Raw genomic sequence first — 15,724 nt, 5'->3', positions numbered from 1 at the left:
ATATTTGGGGCTTTTTCTTACATAGGCTCCTATTACCTCCCACCCCCTGTCCCGATTTTTCACACTTGCTATCTGGTCACCCTAGAGGCAAGTATCTCCGATATAAGAAGACACTAAACAGCAGACGAGGAGGAGGAAATACGAGAACAATTCCTTTAAAAGGAAAAAAAAAGTTAAAAGCATTTCTAACCTTCAGTTTAATTTTTCTGGAGATCCCTAAGTGGCGAGCTGGGGTGTATGTGGGATGTAGGGAAAACTGGATCTAAAAAATTAACATTCATAAATCTTGAGCTCTTGACTTCAAGGCCCATGCGTTCACCCCTTAGATCATGGTGCCTCCCAACTAAAACCATGCTGGCTTCCTCACAAAGGCATTTCTCCTCCATCCTTAAAGAGACAGGCTCTGTTTTTCCAGCAGTAGCACACTTTAACTGCAGAGAGACAGGATAAGTGTGAGGCGTAGCCTAGATTGGGAAATCACCCCCTCCTCTCAGACAGCTGTGCCTTGTGCCTAATAATATAGCTAGGGTTTGGTGATATCCTGCCGTGATACATACCAAGTAAAAACAACAGGTTATGTAATCCAAGCAGTTTTGTTATTTGTGTTCCTGGCCCAGAAACCAGGAAGGGGGAGTTCTGAGAAGGACAACAGTGATCTAAATTTGTTAGTCTCTAAGGTGCCACAAGTACTCCTGTTATTTTTGCGGATACAGACTAACACGGCTGCTACTCTGAAACCAGTGATCTAAATTGAGTCTGTTACAAAATAGACCAGCATGAATACAAATAACTCTGGGTTGCTTGCTTGCTTTGGTGATGAGTGGTACTGATTACCATCATGGTAAAATGCTGTACAGATTATCACAAAAGAGGCCACAATAGAAAGATGTAGCTGTCTGAAGGGTTCGATCATGCTGGGGGTTGTGTCCTGACTCCAAATGTAGCCAGCAAGAGCTGAAGGCATTCAGCACAGACTCCTTTGTGATGGAAAAATATAACTCTCCCTTCAAGCCCTGCAGTCACCCACAGGGGCTACTTTGCCCTCCTCTGAACCACAGGACCCAGATTACACTGCTAGAGCCTCTATCCTTTCATTATATACCATGCAGAAAACTCATCAGCGAAAGCACTCTGAGTAAGTAGAGCAAACTCTCTGAACCTGTCCAGACCAGTTCAAATATCAGACCAGGTTGTTTTGCTCCTGCTGACTTCCTTGTTAGTCCTGGAGGCTCTGGCTGGCACTTACTTGGCAGTAGCTCCTGCTCTTGGATTGGAGGGGGGAGGGGAGAGCCTTTTCTTTAACATGCCAGCAGGGAGATCCAGCAATGGAGTCAGAACTTTCCCTCCCTCTCTCCCCTCTGACCCGTAATGCATGGTTTGTCTCTTGGTCTTGTAATTCTGCTGCTGCATGTTGGCCCACAACTTCATAAACTCCATGTGTAGTCGGAGTCCCTTTGTCCCAGTCCTTGTGACTGACTCCTCATCATTTTTGTAAGCCAGAAATAACGTGTTGGAATTTGTTTCTGTCCCCTGAAGCATCTTGTAAGGATGGCTTTGTTAGGTGAGAAACCCTGACATTGTTTTATGACCGAGCTGGGAGTAGGAATGGTTTGCAGAATTATCTGCATTTTATTAGAGTTGCAAGTACTTAGAACACTTAGTATACTTGTTGCCTTCTTTCTTCGGGGCCCTTTACAAACATTGCCTCATTCTCACAGCATTCTGTGTGGCAGGTAAGCTCCACTGTTATTTTCATAGAATTATAGGACTGGAAGGGACCTCAAGAGGTCTTCTAGTCCAGTCCCCTGCACTCAAGGGAGGACTAAGTATTATCTAGACCATCTGTGACATATCTTTGTCTAACTTGCTCTTAAAAATCTCTAATGACAGATTCCACAATCTTCCTAAGCCACTTATTCCAGTGCTTAACTACCTTGGAATATTTATTTCTTTAAAATTTATTAAGTTTTTCCACAGGTGAAGAAGTAGAACAAAGAAAACCAAAGGGACAGTCTGGAAGAAGAAAACATCTGTGACAGTTTGGTCTGCTATTATAAGGTAAATGCCATAATATCAGCCTGTACAGACACTGTCTGCATTTGGGGATACAGATATATCAATGGAAGGCAGTATTGTGTAGTGGTTAAAGCACCAAACTGAGCACAAGACAGAGCTGTGAACAGAACCTAGATCAGGGATTCACAATGCAAACTTGAGAAAATCACATAACCTCTCTGTCTCCATTTCCCTAGCTGTAAAATGGCATACTGATGTACTTCTGTGAAGTGCTTTAAGATCCTTGACTGAGAAGTGCCATGGATGTAGCACAGAGGTATCCATCCAATAATCAGTGGAACAGATCCTTTTCAAATAAAGTCTCTAGAAAATAACAGAAGCTCTCAGCTGTAAGAACAGAGCAAATAGATTCAACCCATTCCTAATGAGCAGGCACAGCCTTTAATTCTGGAGTTCCCCGCTCTCTGGAGTTCCATGGCATCTCATTAAACTTTGCTCTGTCAGACTGCAGGGCCTAAATCTGCCCTGGCACCCCAGAAAAACTGGAGATAAAAGGAAAAAAAGAAATGTGTACAAGTCAGACAGGTGGAAAAGGCAGATGTCTTGTTATTTTCTCCTTTGGTAAACAGGCTGGGCTCAAGCTCACTGCAGCGAAGGCTCCTCCTCTCCAGATTCACTGTAGGTCCTAAACATGCAGCGAGAGAAAAACAGCTGCAGCAGAGAGAGTGGCGGAGCAGGCACCCCAGGGTCTGTGTGCCCGACCCCTGGCTCTGAGAGTTTCGAGGAGTCAGTAATATAAACGGTGAAACAGAAGCTCTAGGGCAAACCCCGGCACTGTTGTGCTTTCCTGGTAATGTGAGAGCTTTTGAGTCCCTCCTAGACTCCCTGATTCGACTGGAAGTTCATAAAGCTTTGAGTGAACTTAGTTGTGTGGGATAAGAAGCACAGCTCATACCCTGATATAACAGGAGGGAGGATTGGGAAAATTTGAGTGTTGTTTCCACAGATCCTCCCCAGCCCTGCAGTTTCTGGATCAGTTTGAGGGTAAGGAGGTGTCTCTTGTGTAGATGGCTATGAAGCTTTAATTTGTCTCATGGGATGAGCTAAAATAAATCAATTTGATTTAACAACGGTTTCTCACACTGCAAACAGCTAAGGCTAAATTCTGCCCTTGGATGCCTAGGTGTACTTTCCATCAGCTTCAATCTAGGCAGAATTCAGAAGGCCTGATCCTACAGCCTTAGTCAAAACTTCCACAGACTTCAGTGAAAGTGCTGCCAGAAATAAGACCTTGGAATCTGGCCTAGCAAGAGTCTGTCCCCACAGTAAAACATAAAGCATTTAAACAGAGCAGACATTTCAGCTAGTGGGAACCAGTACTTATGCAGCTTCCTTCACCAATGATGTCAAAGTCCTTTAAAGGTGGGTGAGTACTAATATACCCATTTTACAGGTGGTGAAACAAGTCCCAGGAAGCTTAACTTCACCAAGATCATGTGGAGAACCAGTAGAATATACACTTGCTGGATGCCCAGTCATCCATTAGCCATTAGACTTTGTAGCCTTCTGGTATAAAAATACTTTTCACTCTTTTAGCAGCTTCCATGTGATGATTCCAAAGCATTTTATAAGCACTGATCTTCTCAACATCCCTCTAAGGTAGGAAATCATGATTAACTACCCCTATTTTATAGAAAGTGAAAATGAAGCACAGAGGAGAGAGTGGAGTGCCCAAGGTCACACACAAGCTCTGTGGCACAGCCAGAAATAGAACCTTGTATTCACAGTCTTATGCCTTAACCACAAGCCCATCCTTCCTCCCTAGACCTTTTTAGAGACTTTCTCCCATCCAGAAGGGCTGAATATTTTAGCTGATTGTTTTTAATTTGTCTAAAACAGGAAACAACAGTCTGTCAATATAGGTACTCATATGGTTACCCTCATCACAGTATCCGAGTGCCTCCTACATATTTAAAAATAGAAATAACTATTTTAAACCTATTGTTTGGAATTGCTACAAAAAGGTTGCATTATTTTGATAGAATGCCTACAATGGAACCAACACTAACAGTATTTTTCAGGGAGTTTTCACCTCTCATTCTCTGCTGTGAACATTTCTCCAGAAAGCTAGGACCAGAGCCACAGATTCTAAATTATGTGGGATTAAATAAAGAACAACAGATGAAAAGCAGAGAAGCTCTAGGAATTGATGTCCTTGAGGTGAAAGCATAGCCTGTGTGTTAGTGATTGCCACCAGGTTTAGTGACATTGTTTGGGATCTCCTGCTTACTATGGCAAACTCAGAGGAACCCAAATTAGGAAATAAGGGTGTACCTTGGTAGTTACAGGTGAATAGGGAGCCCTTCATTGGCCATCTCCCCCTGTGTACATTTCTAAAAGAGAGACATTCCTCCTCATATCCAGACTAAAGAGGGCAGGATTAGGATCCTTGGGAAAACCAAATCTGTCATGAATATGGAGGCCAAGGATCCAGATTGGTAGAGATTAGAAGGAATCACACATTAATATGTAAAATGGGGCCTGTGACCCATCCTGTAGCTGAAAATCGGGAACCTACACTTGTGAGACAAATTATTTTTTTCTCCCTCTATTAAGCTGTTGGAGTAAGGGAAATATTTTTGGTAATAACAAGCAATTATAGCTATAAACACGTTCATTAACTCCAGCAGCTCAGGTTTGTTTCCAATATACTATTATTAATTGCACATGATTAAGCTCAGGATCTTGTCTAAAAGGTGCCAACCTGGGTCTATCTCTCCCACATCGTACAGACATGTTCTGTCACTGATTTCAAGGCTGTAGGAAGAAGCTGAGACAGGCAAACACATGCATCCCAGTTTCAATAGTATAGATGAACCCTACCAGGTTTCCTGCCAACTGTTATGCAAAAATATTTTTATTTCTACTTTGCAAATACCTTCCCTCAGATACCATAGTGTTGCAGTATAAGAACCTGAATAGAATAACATCCATCTTTCTTCACTCTAGAATCATATTTTTCTTCAAACCCTCACTTCCATGGCACTATTCCTGTGGGACAGCAAGCATGGCCCTTCTGTGGCTATCATCACACTGTTACCAATCCATTAGACCAGCAAAAAACATCTAATGGCGTTGTTTCATAACATGCATTGTCACACAGGAAATCAAGTTTACCTAACTCCCTCCGTGGGTGACTAGTGGCACAGAGGGATTCATTGCTGAAGGTGGTAAGGGGAAAGTTGTGTCTCACTAGTGTCTCTTGCAGACAGATCAAAGAGCAGCATTGCTGGACTCCCAAGAACCCTGTTGGAACATGAATCTAGCATAATATACAAAGTTTGGATGGAGGGGTTGAAACGAGACTACCTTAAAGGGGGGCAAGTTTTTTCAGGCCCTGCCTCTCTCTCTCTATCTCTGAATGGTGTGTATATTCCTTGGTGTGTCTGTGGGTGTGGGCCTGGGGATTATTATCCCCGAAGAGATTACAGCAGAGAGTGGTGCCGCAGAGCAGAAGCACACCGCCTCCCCATAGGCAGTAGGCCGAAGGAGTTGAACAGGCTCCACTACGCCCTGTGTGCACACAACAGACACGGAGGGGTTAAATGTGATTTAACTCCGGCTATAACTGGTTCCTGGGCGCCCCTCGCCGATCCCAAAATCGTGCAAAACCTTCGGAGGTCAGGGGACGTGAAAGCCCCGGTTGCCGGGGTTTGCCCTAGAGCTTCTGTTTCACCGTTTATATTACTGACTCCTCGAAACTCTCAGAGCCAGGGGTCGGGCACACAGACCCTGGGGTGCCTGCTCCGCCACTCTCTCTGCTGCAGCTGTTTTTCTCTCGCTGCATGTTTAGGACCCAGAGTGAATCTGGAGAGGAGGAGCCTTCGCTGCAGTGAGTTTGAGCCCAGCCTGTTTACGAAAGGAGAAAATAACAAGACATCTGTCAACTGCAAAGCAGGGGCCGAGGCCAAAGCGGAGCGAGACAGGGAGCAGCGTTCCCAGATCGCTGAGACTTCCACGGCTACTTCTTCAGCCTTTGCTGGTGCCCGGTTGGATCAAGGATGCTGGACTGGGTGCAAGCTTTGCTTCTCAGCGCCGCGCTGCTAACAGCAGCGTCTGCCACCGAAGGTGAGAGCTGAACCCCCCATACCACACACACGGACCCTGCTCCCGCGAGCTCCCCGAGCTGGGGGGCAGGCGATGGAGCCTGCATTGCCCTGCTATGGGGTAGGGGTGTCTTATTCCGTATGATTTCGGAGAGAGGGACTCCGAGCTCCATCTTTGTTACCAGGAACAAAGGCAAAGCTCAGCCTCCTGAAAATCCTTCTCTCTGCCAGAGGCTGAGATTGGTAGGGAAGCATCTCCCCCCCCCCTTTCCCTGTGCCACCCCTTCGGAGGGGTGCTAGAACTAGGGGTGCGGCAGCTCTCCCTGGCTTGAAGTGGTAATAACAACCCAAGGCATGGTTTCTACTTTCCGCACCCCCACTGTCCCTGCGTCTGGAGATCGGTCACGTCTTCTTTACCCTTTGATAGAATCATAGACCTGGTAGGGACCCGGAGAGGTCCTGTGGCCCAGTCCCTGCACTCAAGGGGACTGGGCTTATTTTATGTGCCAGTTTGAAGATCAGAGGAGCTGGTTGCCCAAACCTCCCCTGCGGGGCAGTCTGAAGAGACTAAAACCCAGGCGAAGCAGCAGCCCGGCAGAGTTGCTTGGCTGAGCTGACAGACTTGCTGCCCCCATTTACATCGGAAATGTCATGGCGTCAGGGGAGGGTGTTTGGTGATTTGATGTTTGAACGGTGCGATGAAGGAAGAGGCGAGAAGACGGAGGTAGCGTGGGGGGCCGGTACCAGGGGGTGCTGCTGTGGGTTACAAAGCGGGCGCAGTTTCAGTGCCTGTGGGGCTCTCTCGTTCTCTCCAGAATGTGTCCGTGGCAATGGCGTGTCCTACCGGGGTAGCCAACAGATCACCTCGAGCGGTGACCCGTGCTTGAACTGGCTGGCGGTGGGGAGAAACTACAGCTCCGCTCTCCTTGAAGGTAGGTGCGCTCGGCTCCCCCACCGCGGGGGTGGCCGAAGCTGCTGCTCGGCGGTGGGTGGGTTTTATTGCAGGGGGGTGGCTCCAAACAGCTCCTCAGTTGTGTTATTGTCCCCGTCCCCCCCAGCTCCCCGCTCCTGTGTGTGTCTCCAGGGCTGGGTGGGGGTGAAAGCCCAGCCCCTGCCGCGCATTAACCATCTTTCCCGTCCCCCAGTCACCGAGGATCACAGCAGCTGCCGGAACCCCGACGGCGCTGCGGCCCCCTGGTGCTACGTGAGCGGCGAGGCCGGCATCCCGGAGCGGAGCCCCTGCGACATCGCCCCCTGCCCAGGTGAGCGGGATTCCGCCCGGCGCTGGGCTCCCCGCGCGCTTCCCCGGGCTGGCGCGAGCCCCCCTCCCCCCAGTCGGGGACCCCCACCCGCTGCAGGGCCACGTGCCCGCGGCTCTCCCCGCGTGGGGTCAGCGGGGCCTGGGCACGTGCGCAGGGGGAGCGCATCGGGTGAAAAACAAGGGGGTGCAATTCCCAGTCCCCACCCCTGCTGCAGCGGGATTGGCTGCCCTGTTGCCAAGCTTCTAGGGGCTTCCGATTGGTCTCCCGTTTTGGGATGATGTCATCCCAGCGGCGAGAGCTCGGCGTGTAAACAATTTGACCCCGCCCCCAGGGCGGAGCTGTCCCCGCCCCCTGCACGTGGAGTGAGCAGGCCTCCCCCTCCCAGCGCCGCCGTCCCCCATCCCTTTCCAGGGCCCCCTCCGTGACGTCATCCCGGCCCTACCCACGTGTGGGTCTGCCCCTTGGGCTGTGTCTCGCGCCTCAGAGAGAGAATCTGCGCAGCCCCCTCCCCACCAGCCCCTAGTCCCCCTAGGTCACTGCAGGGAAAGGCCATGTCAGGGTGGGTAGCCCAGATGTTGACAAACTGGAGGGAGGGAAGAGCAGCAGAATGTCAGGGACTGTAAGGCTCAGGCACCAGCTTGTGGGGAGCTTCCCAAACAGCTGGGGCACCCGTGAAACCACAGGGGGCTGGAGGCAAAGATTAAACAAGTAAAGCTATCCAGACTGGACACAGTGGGATTGATAGGGGGACGGGCTAACCACCTATAGGTATGGAGAGGAGTTGTCTGATGGGGGAATAATTAGGGTCAACAGGAAGAAATTAAGAAAGGGAAGAACTGGCATACCAGGAAAATCTTCCTGATAGAGGTATTCGAGTGGTGAATAATCTGTTTAGGACTATTCCAGGGGAAATGTTAGAACATGCACAATACAGAACACATCTGCACTGATCCTGTCTGAACTATCTGCTTGTTTGCTCTCCTCTGTACTGTCTGAGAGTCTGTGCCCCCCAAACCTCCCCCAGACATCCCCATCTTTCATTTCAAAATTTGTTTTGGTTAAAAAAATGTTCCCAGAGAGTAGTCATCTGTGGTTCACAGTCAAGCTGGAAGGGCATAACGAATGGGGTCCTGCAGGGATCAGTTCTGGGTCCGGTCCTGTTCAATATCTTCATACATTATTTAGATAATAGCATAGAGGCTACACTTTTTTGTTTGCAGACAATACCAAGCTGGGAGGATTTCCAGGAGACCCCATGCATGTCTTTCTACCCACCCTTTTGTTCTAAAGGAGAGCATGTCCCTCCTTGCATGTAGTCCCCCACCCCAGGCAGGATTCAGAATTCTTGCCTCCCTCAGTCTTCTCAATCCTCCTACCCTGGGACTGCTTCTCATTAAGGACAAAGCAGAGCAGATGTTCCCTGTTTACGGCTCTTTATTTAAAAGTCCTAGGACTGGGGAACTGCCTGGGATTGGGAGCCAATATGCTGAGCAATTGGTGCAGTTGCCAGGGATTCAGCCATTTTGTCAGATTAAACCCACCTTCCCTGCTGTGGTATGTCTGCCCGGGGAAGGAGCTGTCCCATTGCTTTCTCTTCCCTAGGGATAGCCCCTGCCAGATCCTGTGCTCTTCTTTTCTGAAAGACACTGTGTGAAGTAACATCCCTCTGCAGAGGGACCCTTATTTTCTGGTGGTCTCCTGCCTGTTACTAACCCAACACCCCCTCCCCCCCGAATCACATAATAGTTTTTTTCTAAAAGATATGCTATAGTTCAAAGAGAAATTAATTCAAGAAAGTCCTATGGTCTGTGTTGTACGGGAAGTCAGTCTGGATGATCACAGACTCTGGAGGTATTGAACCAAAATGCTCCAAGGAAAAATGCCTAAAGGAAGGAATGTTGCCATCATATGTGTGGGATGGGGATTCTGAGACCCATAGAAAAGATTCAGTGTGATTTTTTTTTCCCCTCTGTATATTGAGCTATAAATGGATTTACCTAGTGGCCCTTTGATTAATGCTCTGGGTTCAGTTCTCACCTCTGTTCTCTTACTCCTGTTTTGGTACTTTGCTCTGCCAGTTGCCTAGATTGCTCTTGACCTTTAGCAGCAGTTGAACTGAAAAGTGTGTGTGTGTTCTCCCATCTGTAGGGAGGCATTGTAACATCTAAGGGGGAGTGGGAGTATTTGTCAGTCTAAGATGAGGAAGGTCCCAGGGTTCTGGGTCTGAGATGGGTTTGTCCCCCATTCACAAGATAGCTGTTCCTATGAAACTTTGGTGACACACTTTAATATTTTAATGTATTTTTCCCCCCCAACAGATGTTACCTCCTCCACAGAGACTCTGGTCCCTACAGTTGCGGCTGAGGTTTCTCAGGGGATAGACCAGGTATTTGAACCAGCTGATACTTTACCAGCCCGGAGCGAGGCAGCTGCTGTGCAGCCCGTCATTGGGATCAGTCAGAGAGTCCGGATGAACTCCAAGGAAAAGAAGGACTTGGGGACATTAGGTATGACCTCCAGGAACACACTCTAGATTCCTGAGTGTCACTACAACAGGATGTTTCTTTTCTGAACCCTAAAGCCACTGCTGTACATAGAGGCTGAGGTGCTGCATTGTTCCTAACTTTGTTGCTTCTGCTCCTTCTCCACAGGCTATGTGATGGCCTTCATCATGATGGTGATAATCATTGCCATTGGAGCTGGCATTGTTGTGGGCTACATCTACAAAAGGTAAGTAGTCTCTGGATCAAGAGTTTGCATTGTGGCTGTGATACAGGCCTATAAAAAGTCAGGAAATTCTGAGCTACTATAGATAACACCTAAGTCCCAGTTCTTGCAGGACTCTGAGAAGGGTAGGCTCTTATACATTGTTGGTGGTGCTGCTGTGAGATCTGGTCTTGTCATAGCCTCGATGGAACTCATTTAAACACAGAGGTATTAGGTCCCATAATAACTCTCCCTCCCCCAGGGCCAGTGGAGGAGCCCACTCCCCTTGAAGTATAGCCTCCAGGATACTGCACCATATAGTTTTTTATGTCTTGATTGACGGAGCTTTCACCACTTGCTCTGTGAAACTTTTCAGAAACAAGATTTATTAAGCTCTGGAATTTCATTCCATTATTGCAAGTCAGAGGCCCTTGGCAGGGCTGCAGTGATGTAGACACACTGGCCAATCTGCCTATGATTCCCCAATATGGACCTGCCAGCACATCTGCGAGTCATAAGCACTGGCTACTCTGTTAAATCAGTGGGAGTTGAGTACCTCATAGGATTAGGCCCTAACACAGTGAGACCGTAATAACAGCTGTATTTAAAAACAAACACCCAAACCACAGTAACCTGCCCTTTGTTCGGTGTCTTCCCCGGGCTGAGCCCACTCTTCCCCTTCTTACTCATGGCAGTCTAAGCCATCTCTCCCTTTCGTGTTTATGCCTTCATCTATTTGAGTGAAAACAGGGTAGAATCATAATTCTTTCCCTTTCCTAAATGTGTCCTTTGAATTGCATGGCCCAGTTAGCCTGACAGCTGCACACACTCAAGTCCCCTTCAGTTCAGTCAGAGTTACATGTGCACCTGACCAGCTGATCGGGCCTGCAGTTTGTCTATAGCATTCCAGACAGACAGCCACAGAGCGATTATCACATCCCTGCTTTAGGGCTTAACTCTTGTAGCTAGCCGCCAACCTCTCCTAGTGAAGCAGAATGAGTCCCTCCCAGGCTGAGCCAAGTCCTTACATAAGATGTATCAGCAAGCTTGGACAGCAGAGACTCCAACAGTGTTACATAAGGTTAGAGCACGAATCTAGCACTTGCTAATGAGCATGCTAGTGAAGGTAGATAGAGACGACTGGCGGGGGGTGGAGGGAAGAAAGAATGTTAGACTGCACTAGAACTGTCTGGCAATAAACCCTCGAAGCTGTTCTAGCCCCTTGAGTGGGAGCTGGCTACTCCAGGGCTCAAGCAGAGTATAGTCTGAAATGTAATTTCTGATCCACCAGACTTCCATTGAATTGGGGCCTGGCTCTGCCAGGACTGTCTTTGCTGTGAGAAGATTTGGATTTTGGGAAGGCTCGACTCTTAGTAGCCCCTCCCTTAATTCAAAATAGCCCAAGTTCAAGCTTCAGGCAGGGTCAGCACTGGATGCTTCAGTTTTTCCCTTTTCAGCTAGCCATGTTCAGGTGAATTGGCTTCCCAGTTAAAGTTAAATTTTGCATGTGGCACTTGTCTTAAAAATAAAACACAAAACTGGTTGGTTTCTCATTAATTACCTTCGCTATAGAGTTCAATAACTGTCACTCATTTAAAAAAAAAAAAAAAGTCACTTCTTGGCACCAGACACTGAAGACGTGTCACCTTCCTTGCTGTCATGTGAGGGGTCAGGTAGTTTGCAGAAGCAAGTCTCTTTGGAACACAGCAGGCACATAAGATCATTACACACCTACTCGGAGCAGTGCCATTAACTCAGTTTGCTTTCTGGAAGATACTCGTTGCTCAAAGTGTGTGTTTATCCCACCTCACCTGTGCAAGTGCCAGCCACCATCCAGAGCTCTTGCATCCTTTCCTACCATTCACAGTTAATGGCTTCTCTAAACATTGGTAGCTCCTGCTTTGACTCAGCAGTCCTGCATGTTACAGGGACTCAAGACAGAGCCATAAACTAAAATCCAGATAGCTGCCACATGTTGTTTCCATAGCTACTGTCTGGGCCTTGAGTCCAGTGACAGGTGGGAGCGGACTGGCTTTAACCTCCCTGATTCCTCCATGATATTGTATTACTGGATGAATACAAACCTCCCCCCACACCCCACCTGGCTCTGTTTGCCTGGGTGCTTTCACCACTGTAGTTGGAAGTTTGGGGAAAAACCCAGCATCTCACATTCATGTTGAAGTCCTGGTCTTTTGTTGGAGCAGTAGCCTCTTCCCTTCTGCTGCAGCTCCTTTGGGCCAGTGCCCACTTGTAGGGACTGACCTTGCTGCAGTCAGCACTCAGAGCATCTGTTCTGGTTTTCTTTCTAGGACCAAAGACTTGAAGGAGCAGCACGAGCAGAAGGTTTATGAGCGGGAAATGCAGCGCATCACCCTTCCACTCTCTGCCTTCACAAACCAGGCCTGTGAGCTTGTGGATGAGAACACAATAGAGGTGCACACCAACCAGACCCCCGTGGAGGAGGCACATGATGGCAATGCACCTCTCATGGGCCAGGCAGGTACTCCTGGTGCCTGAGCAGCTAGGGTCAGGAGAGGCACAGGTTGAAATGATTGAGGCTAAGACCCCAGTCTCTTGTTTTGGGAGTGGGGGGTTCATTTGTATTTTTTTGTTGATGAATTCCAGCAAATGACAGGACTTGGAGATGCACTGAAATGGGGCTGTTCATTGTGTGGCTAGCAGGACTTGTTTCACCTGGGGACTGGTGCAATCCCTTTCATCTCCAGGGATTACTACAGCAGGGGAGGGGGAGTGGTTTCCTAAGCTAGCAATGTGCCACTGTGGCCCCACCTCCCATACTTCAGAATGGGAACTCTCAACATCCTCTTGTTCTGTTCCCTTCCCTTTTGACAAGTGTTACATGCATTTCAGCCTGTAATCTGATGCAGCAGCATCAGAGACAGGTGGGAGCTTTACAGCAGGGTTATGTAGACTATGAATGTAGTTTTACATTTTACTTTAATAGGAGAAAAGCTGTCCTGTGCAAATTTATTTTAGAGAAGGGGAAGAGTCAACTGCCACCTATCAATATGGGCAAGTGAAGAGCTCGGTTTCTGCTGGGAGACAGAAAGTTAGCCCCAACGCATTGCTTAAGAGATCTCACTCAAGATGCTCATAAAGCAAAGTCTTCCAGTGCCCAGGACACATTCCCACTCTCCTGGGCTGGGACAACAGGAGCCTGGTTCCAGAGCACCCAGCTGGGCTGGCTGCTAGGGCAGGAGAGGAGCAGAAGTATTTCAAAAGTGGAGGGAAGGTAGACAACCCCTCAATCAGCTTCAGGGAGAGTGGCCAAGTACTCTTTGCTGCTTAAAGGGATAGTAGCCATTTCTGAATTCCTTTCAGACTTTCCCCAGGGAGGTGTATTTCCAGCAAACAAGAGTTTAAGCCAGTCCTAGGGTGAATGCAACTGGAAAGACAAGACAGCTGCCCTATTGCAGGCACATCAAGGCCTTGTGCATGCTGTTCTGTGTCCCTTGCGCAGGCTCCAGGAGAGGTCACACTGCAGGGGCTGTTTATCCAAACTGGCCCATTTAGATAAAGATTTTAGGGCACATGTATGAGCAAGAAGCACTTGTTTCTCAGAGTGGGGTGGTTTATAATCGGTGTAGGACTAATTCAGAGAAATGCACATCCTCATCTCTGCAGCAGGGTTCAAGCCATCCAAATAAGGTTTTCTACCCATCTACTTTAAGGGGGACTTACTGAGCAGAGATTAAGTGTTGATGGTTATATGGTTCAGAAAAGGGAAAATGTTTTTTTAAAAGCCTTTGAATACCATTTCTTTGTAAATATTTTAAATACCTCATAATAAAATAAAGATGCAGATCGTGCTACCTTGTATTAAAGCTTAAAAAGGAAAATAAAAAGGTTCTCTGGAAACCTGTGTGGGCTTCAATTGAAGAAGTAGCTCACACCTAGGAACTGGGACCAGCTCAGCATGCCTTTCTGAACACATTTCAGCTCCTTCAGGGCATGTAGCTGCACGAGCAGGCTAACAGCATTATTCAAACCCAGGCAAGGCCCCCTACCCCAAACTGCAAAGCAGTGAGAGGAAAGAATAATTAAGGCCATTGTAGTTCACCCTTTGCTCCATTGAGAGCTACAACCCCAGCCTGCATAAGAGAGAGAGAGAGACAACCACAATCACCTCCGCACTTCAGAGAAGAACATGCCTTCACCTAGAGCCAACACCATGGGATGTTGACTCTGTCGACAGACTGGCAAAGTCCAGCATTAGAATGGAGCAGAGCATTCCTAAAAAAGCAGCTGTCTATTCACTAGCCCAGAACAAGCTACTGTGACTAAGCAGGCTGGGCCTGTGGAGAGAGGATCTAATTATTCCTTTTCTGCTCTGATGCAAGTGGATTCTGTTTTACTTCCTGCTCAGAGGCAGCTCAGGTCCTCTGGCTCTTGCTGTGGAAAGGCTGGCGTAAACACAGTCAGGAGGTTACACTGACTGGCATGGATTAAGAGCAGGCAGCACAGCTAGAGTTCAGTGATTTCAAAACTGGCAATGACAAATGCTTTTTATTTTTAAGTCTAGGCCTGACAGTAGCTACTGTCACTGCCACCTGTTCCATTACCCTAGCTAAAGGCAGTTCTGTAGAGGATTTGCACATAGGTCAGGCATCAGAGCCTAACCTTCTACAAAGCCCTTGCTCAGTCAAGTCAGTCTGCAGCTACCAGTCGGATGTCCCTGGTGATGCACTGCTGCAGTCCTGCAACAGCTGAGTGAGGGGTCCCATTGTATGGCAGCCTCATGTTCTTTATAAGCTCCAAAAGCAGACAAACAGCCTTATGTCCCTAGGGTATATTTATTGCTTTTAATTTAGTCAACAAACATTGTGCTGTGCAATCACATGGAGTTAAGACTCCCCACCCACACATCACCCAGGTCGCCCTCCCTTGAGTTTCCCCATCCTACTAAGTAGTAGGAAGAAAGTCCTGTAACAATCAGAATGCCTGAATCCACCGGACCCAATTGACAACTCCCCCACTGGCTCACAGCACAGGACTTTCCTGTTTCTAAAACCACCACCATACAAATTAAACACAACCAACTTAAGACAGACATGAGGGCTGATCCCATGTAATTTCTATGGCCAGGCTTTCACATATTCCCAACGCCTTAGGGAATAGAGGAACAAACATTAACACACATTCCTCACTAGTAGATTATGGGGTTGCAAAGGAGAGCAGAGACTGAATCCAGTTTTACCAAGAGGGCATGGAACTCAAGTGGACTCAGCAGCCAGCCTTTGACTGGGTAGCACCAGCCACATATTACTGGGGAAGCGGTTTCCTTCCTCCTACATTTCCCTCTAATGCCCCAGTTCAAAGCCTCAGTGAATATGCTGCCTCCTTCCCTCCCCAGGCTCTCTGTTCCCTCCATGCATGGGATGACTCTGGAGAAGGATTCTGTTTGGAGAATGAGACCAAGTTCTGTGTCAGGGGCTCCAGAACAGATAACAGTGGCAGACACACTTATGGAACTCCCCTCCACTGCAGGTCTTGCTGGAGAAGGGCAGTAATAGCTACTGAATTACAAATCCTCCAACTAGTACACGCAGAGGACGGAAGACATGAGACTCCAATTCACTAGCATCTGTCCTTGAGTAACCTTTTCAGCATGCC

The 15,724-nt window shown here is 48.0% G+C and overlaps 1 protein-coding gene across 1 annotated transcript; it reads left to right on the top strand.

The window, feature by feature from the left end:
- The first annotated feature begins 5,916 nt into the window (after nucleotides 1–5,916).
- Nucleotides 5,917–13,963, top strand: PIK3IP1 (phosphoinositide-3-kinase interacting protein 1). The gene is made up of 6 exons (XM_065417610.1): nucleotides 5,917–6,144; nucleotides 6,938–7,054; nucleotides 7,268–7,384; nucleotides 9,703–9,891; nucleotides 10,036–10,114; nucleotides 12,400–13,963. Exons 1-6 carry the CDS (start codon nucleotides 6,078–6,080, stop codon nucleotides 12,605–12,607), a joined length of 777 nt encoding a protein of 258 aa, XP_065273682.1. The 5' UTR covers nucleotides 5,917–6,077; the 3' UTR covers nucleotides 12,608–13,963.
- The last annotated feature ends 1,761 nt before the right edge of the window (nucleotides 13,964–15,724 follow it).

This window comes from Emys orbicularis, chromosome 16 (genome assembly GCF_028017835.1).
Source record: "Emys orbicularis isolate rEmyOrb1 chromosome 16, rEmyOrb1.hap1, whole genome shotgun sequence".
NCBI lineage: Eukaryota > Metazoa > Chordata > Testudines > Emydidae > Emys > Emys orbicularis.
Note: the sequence above shows the minus strand (reverse complement) of the source record. Positions and strands in the feature narration are given on the sequence as shown.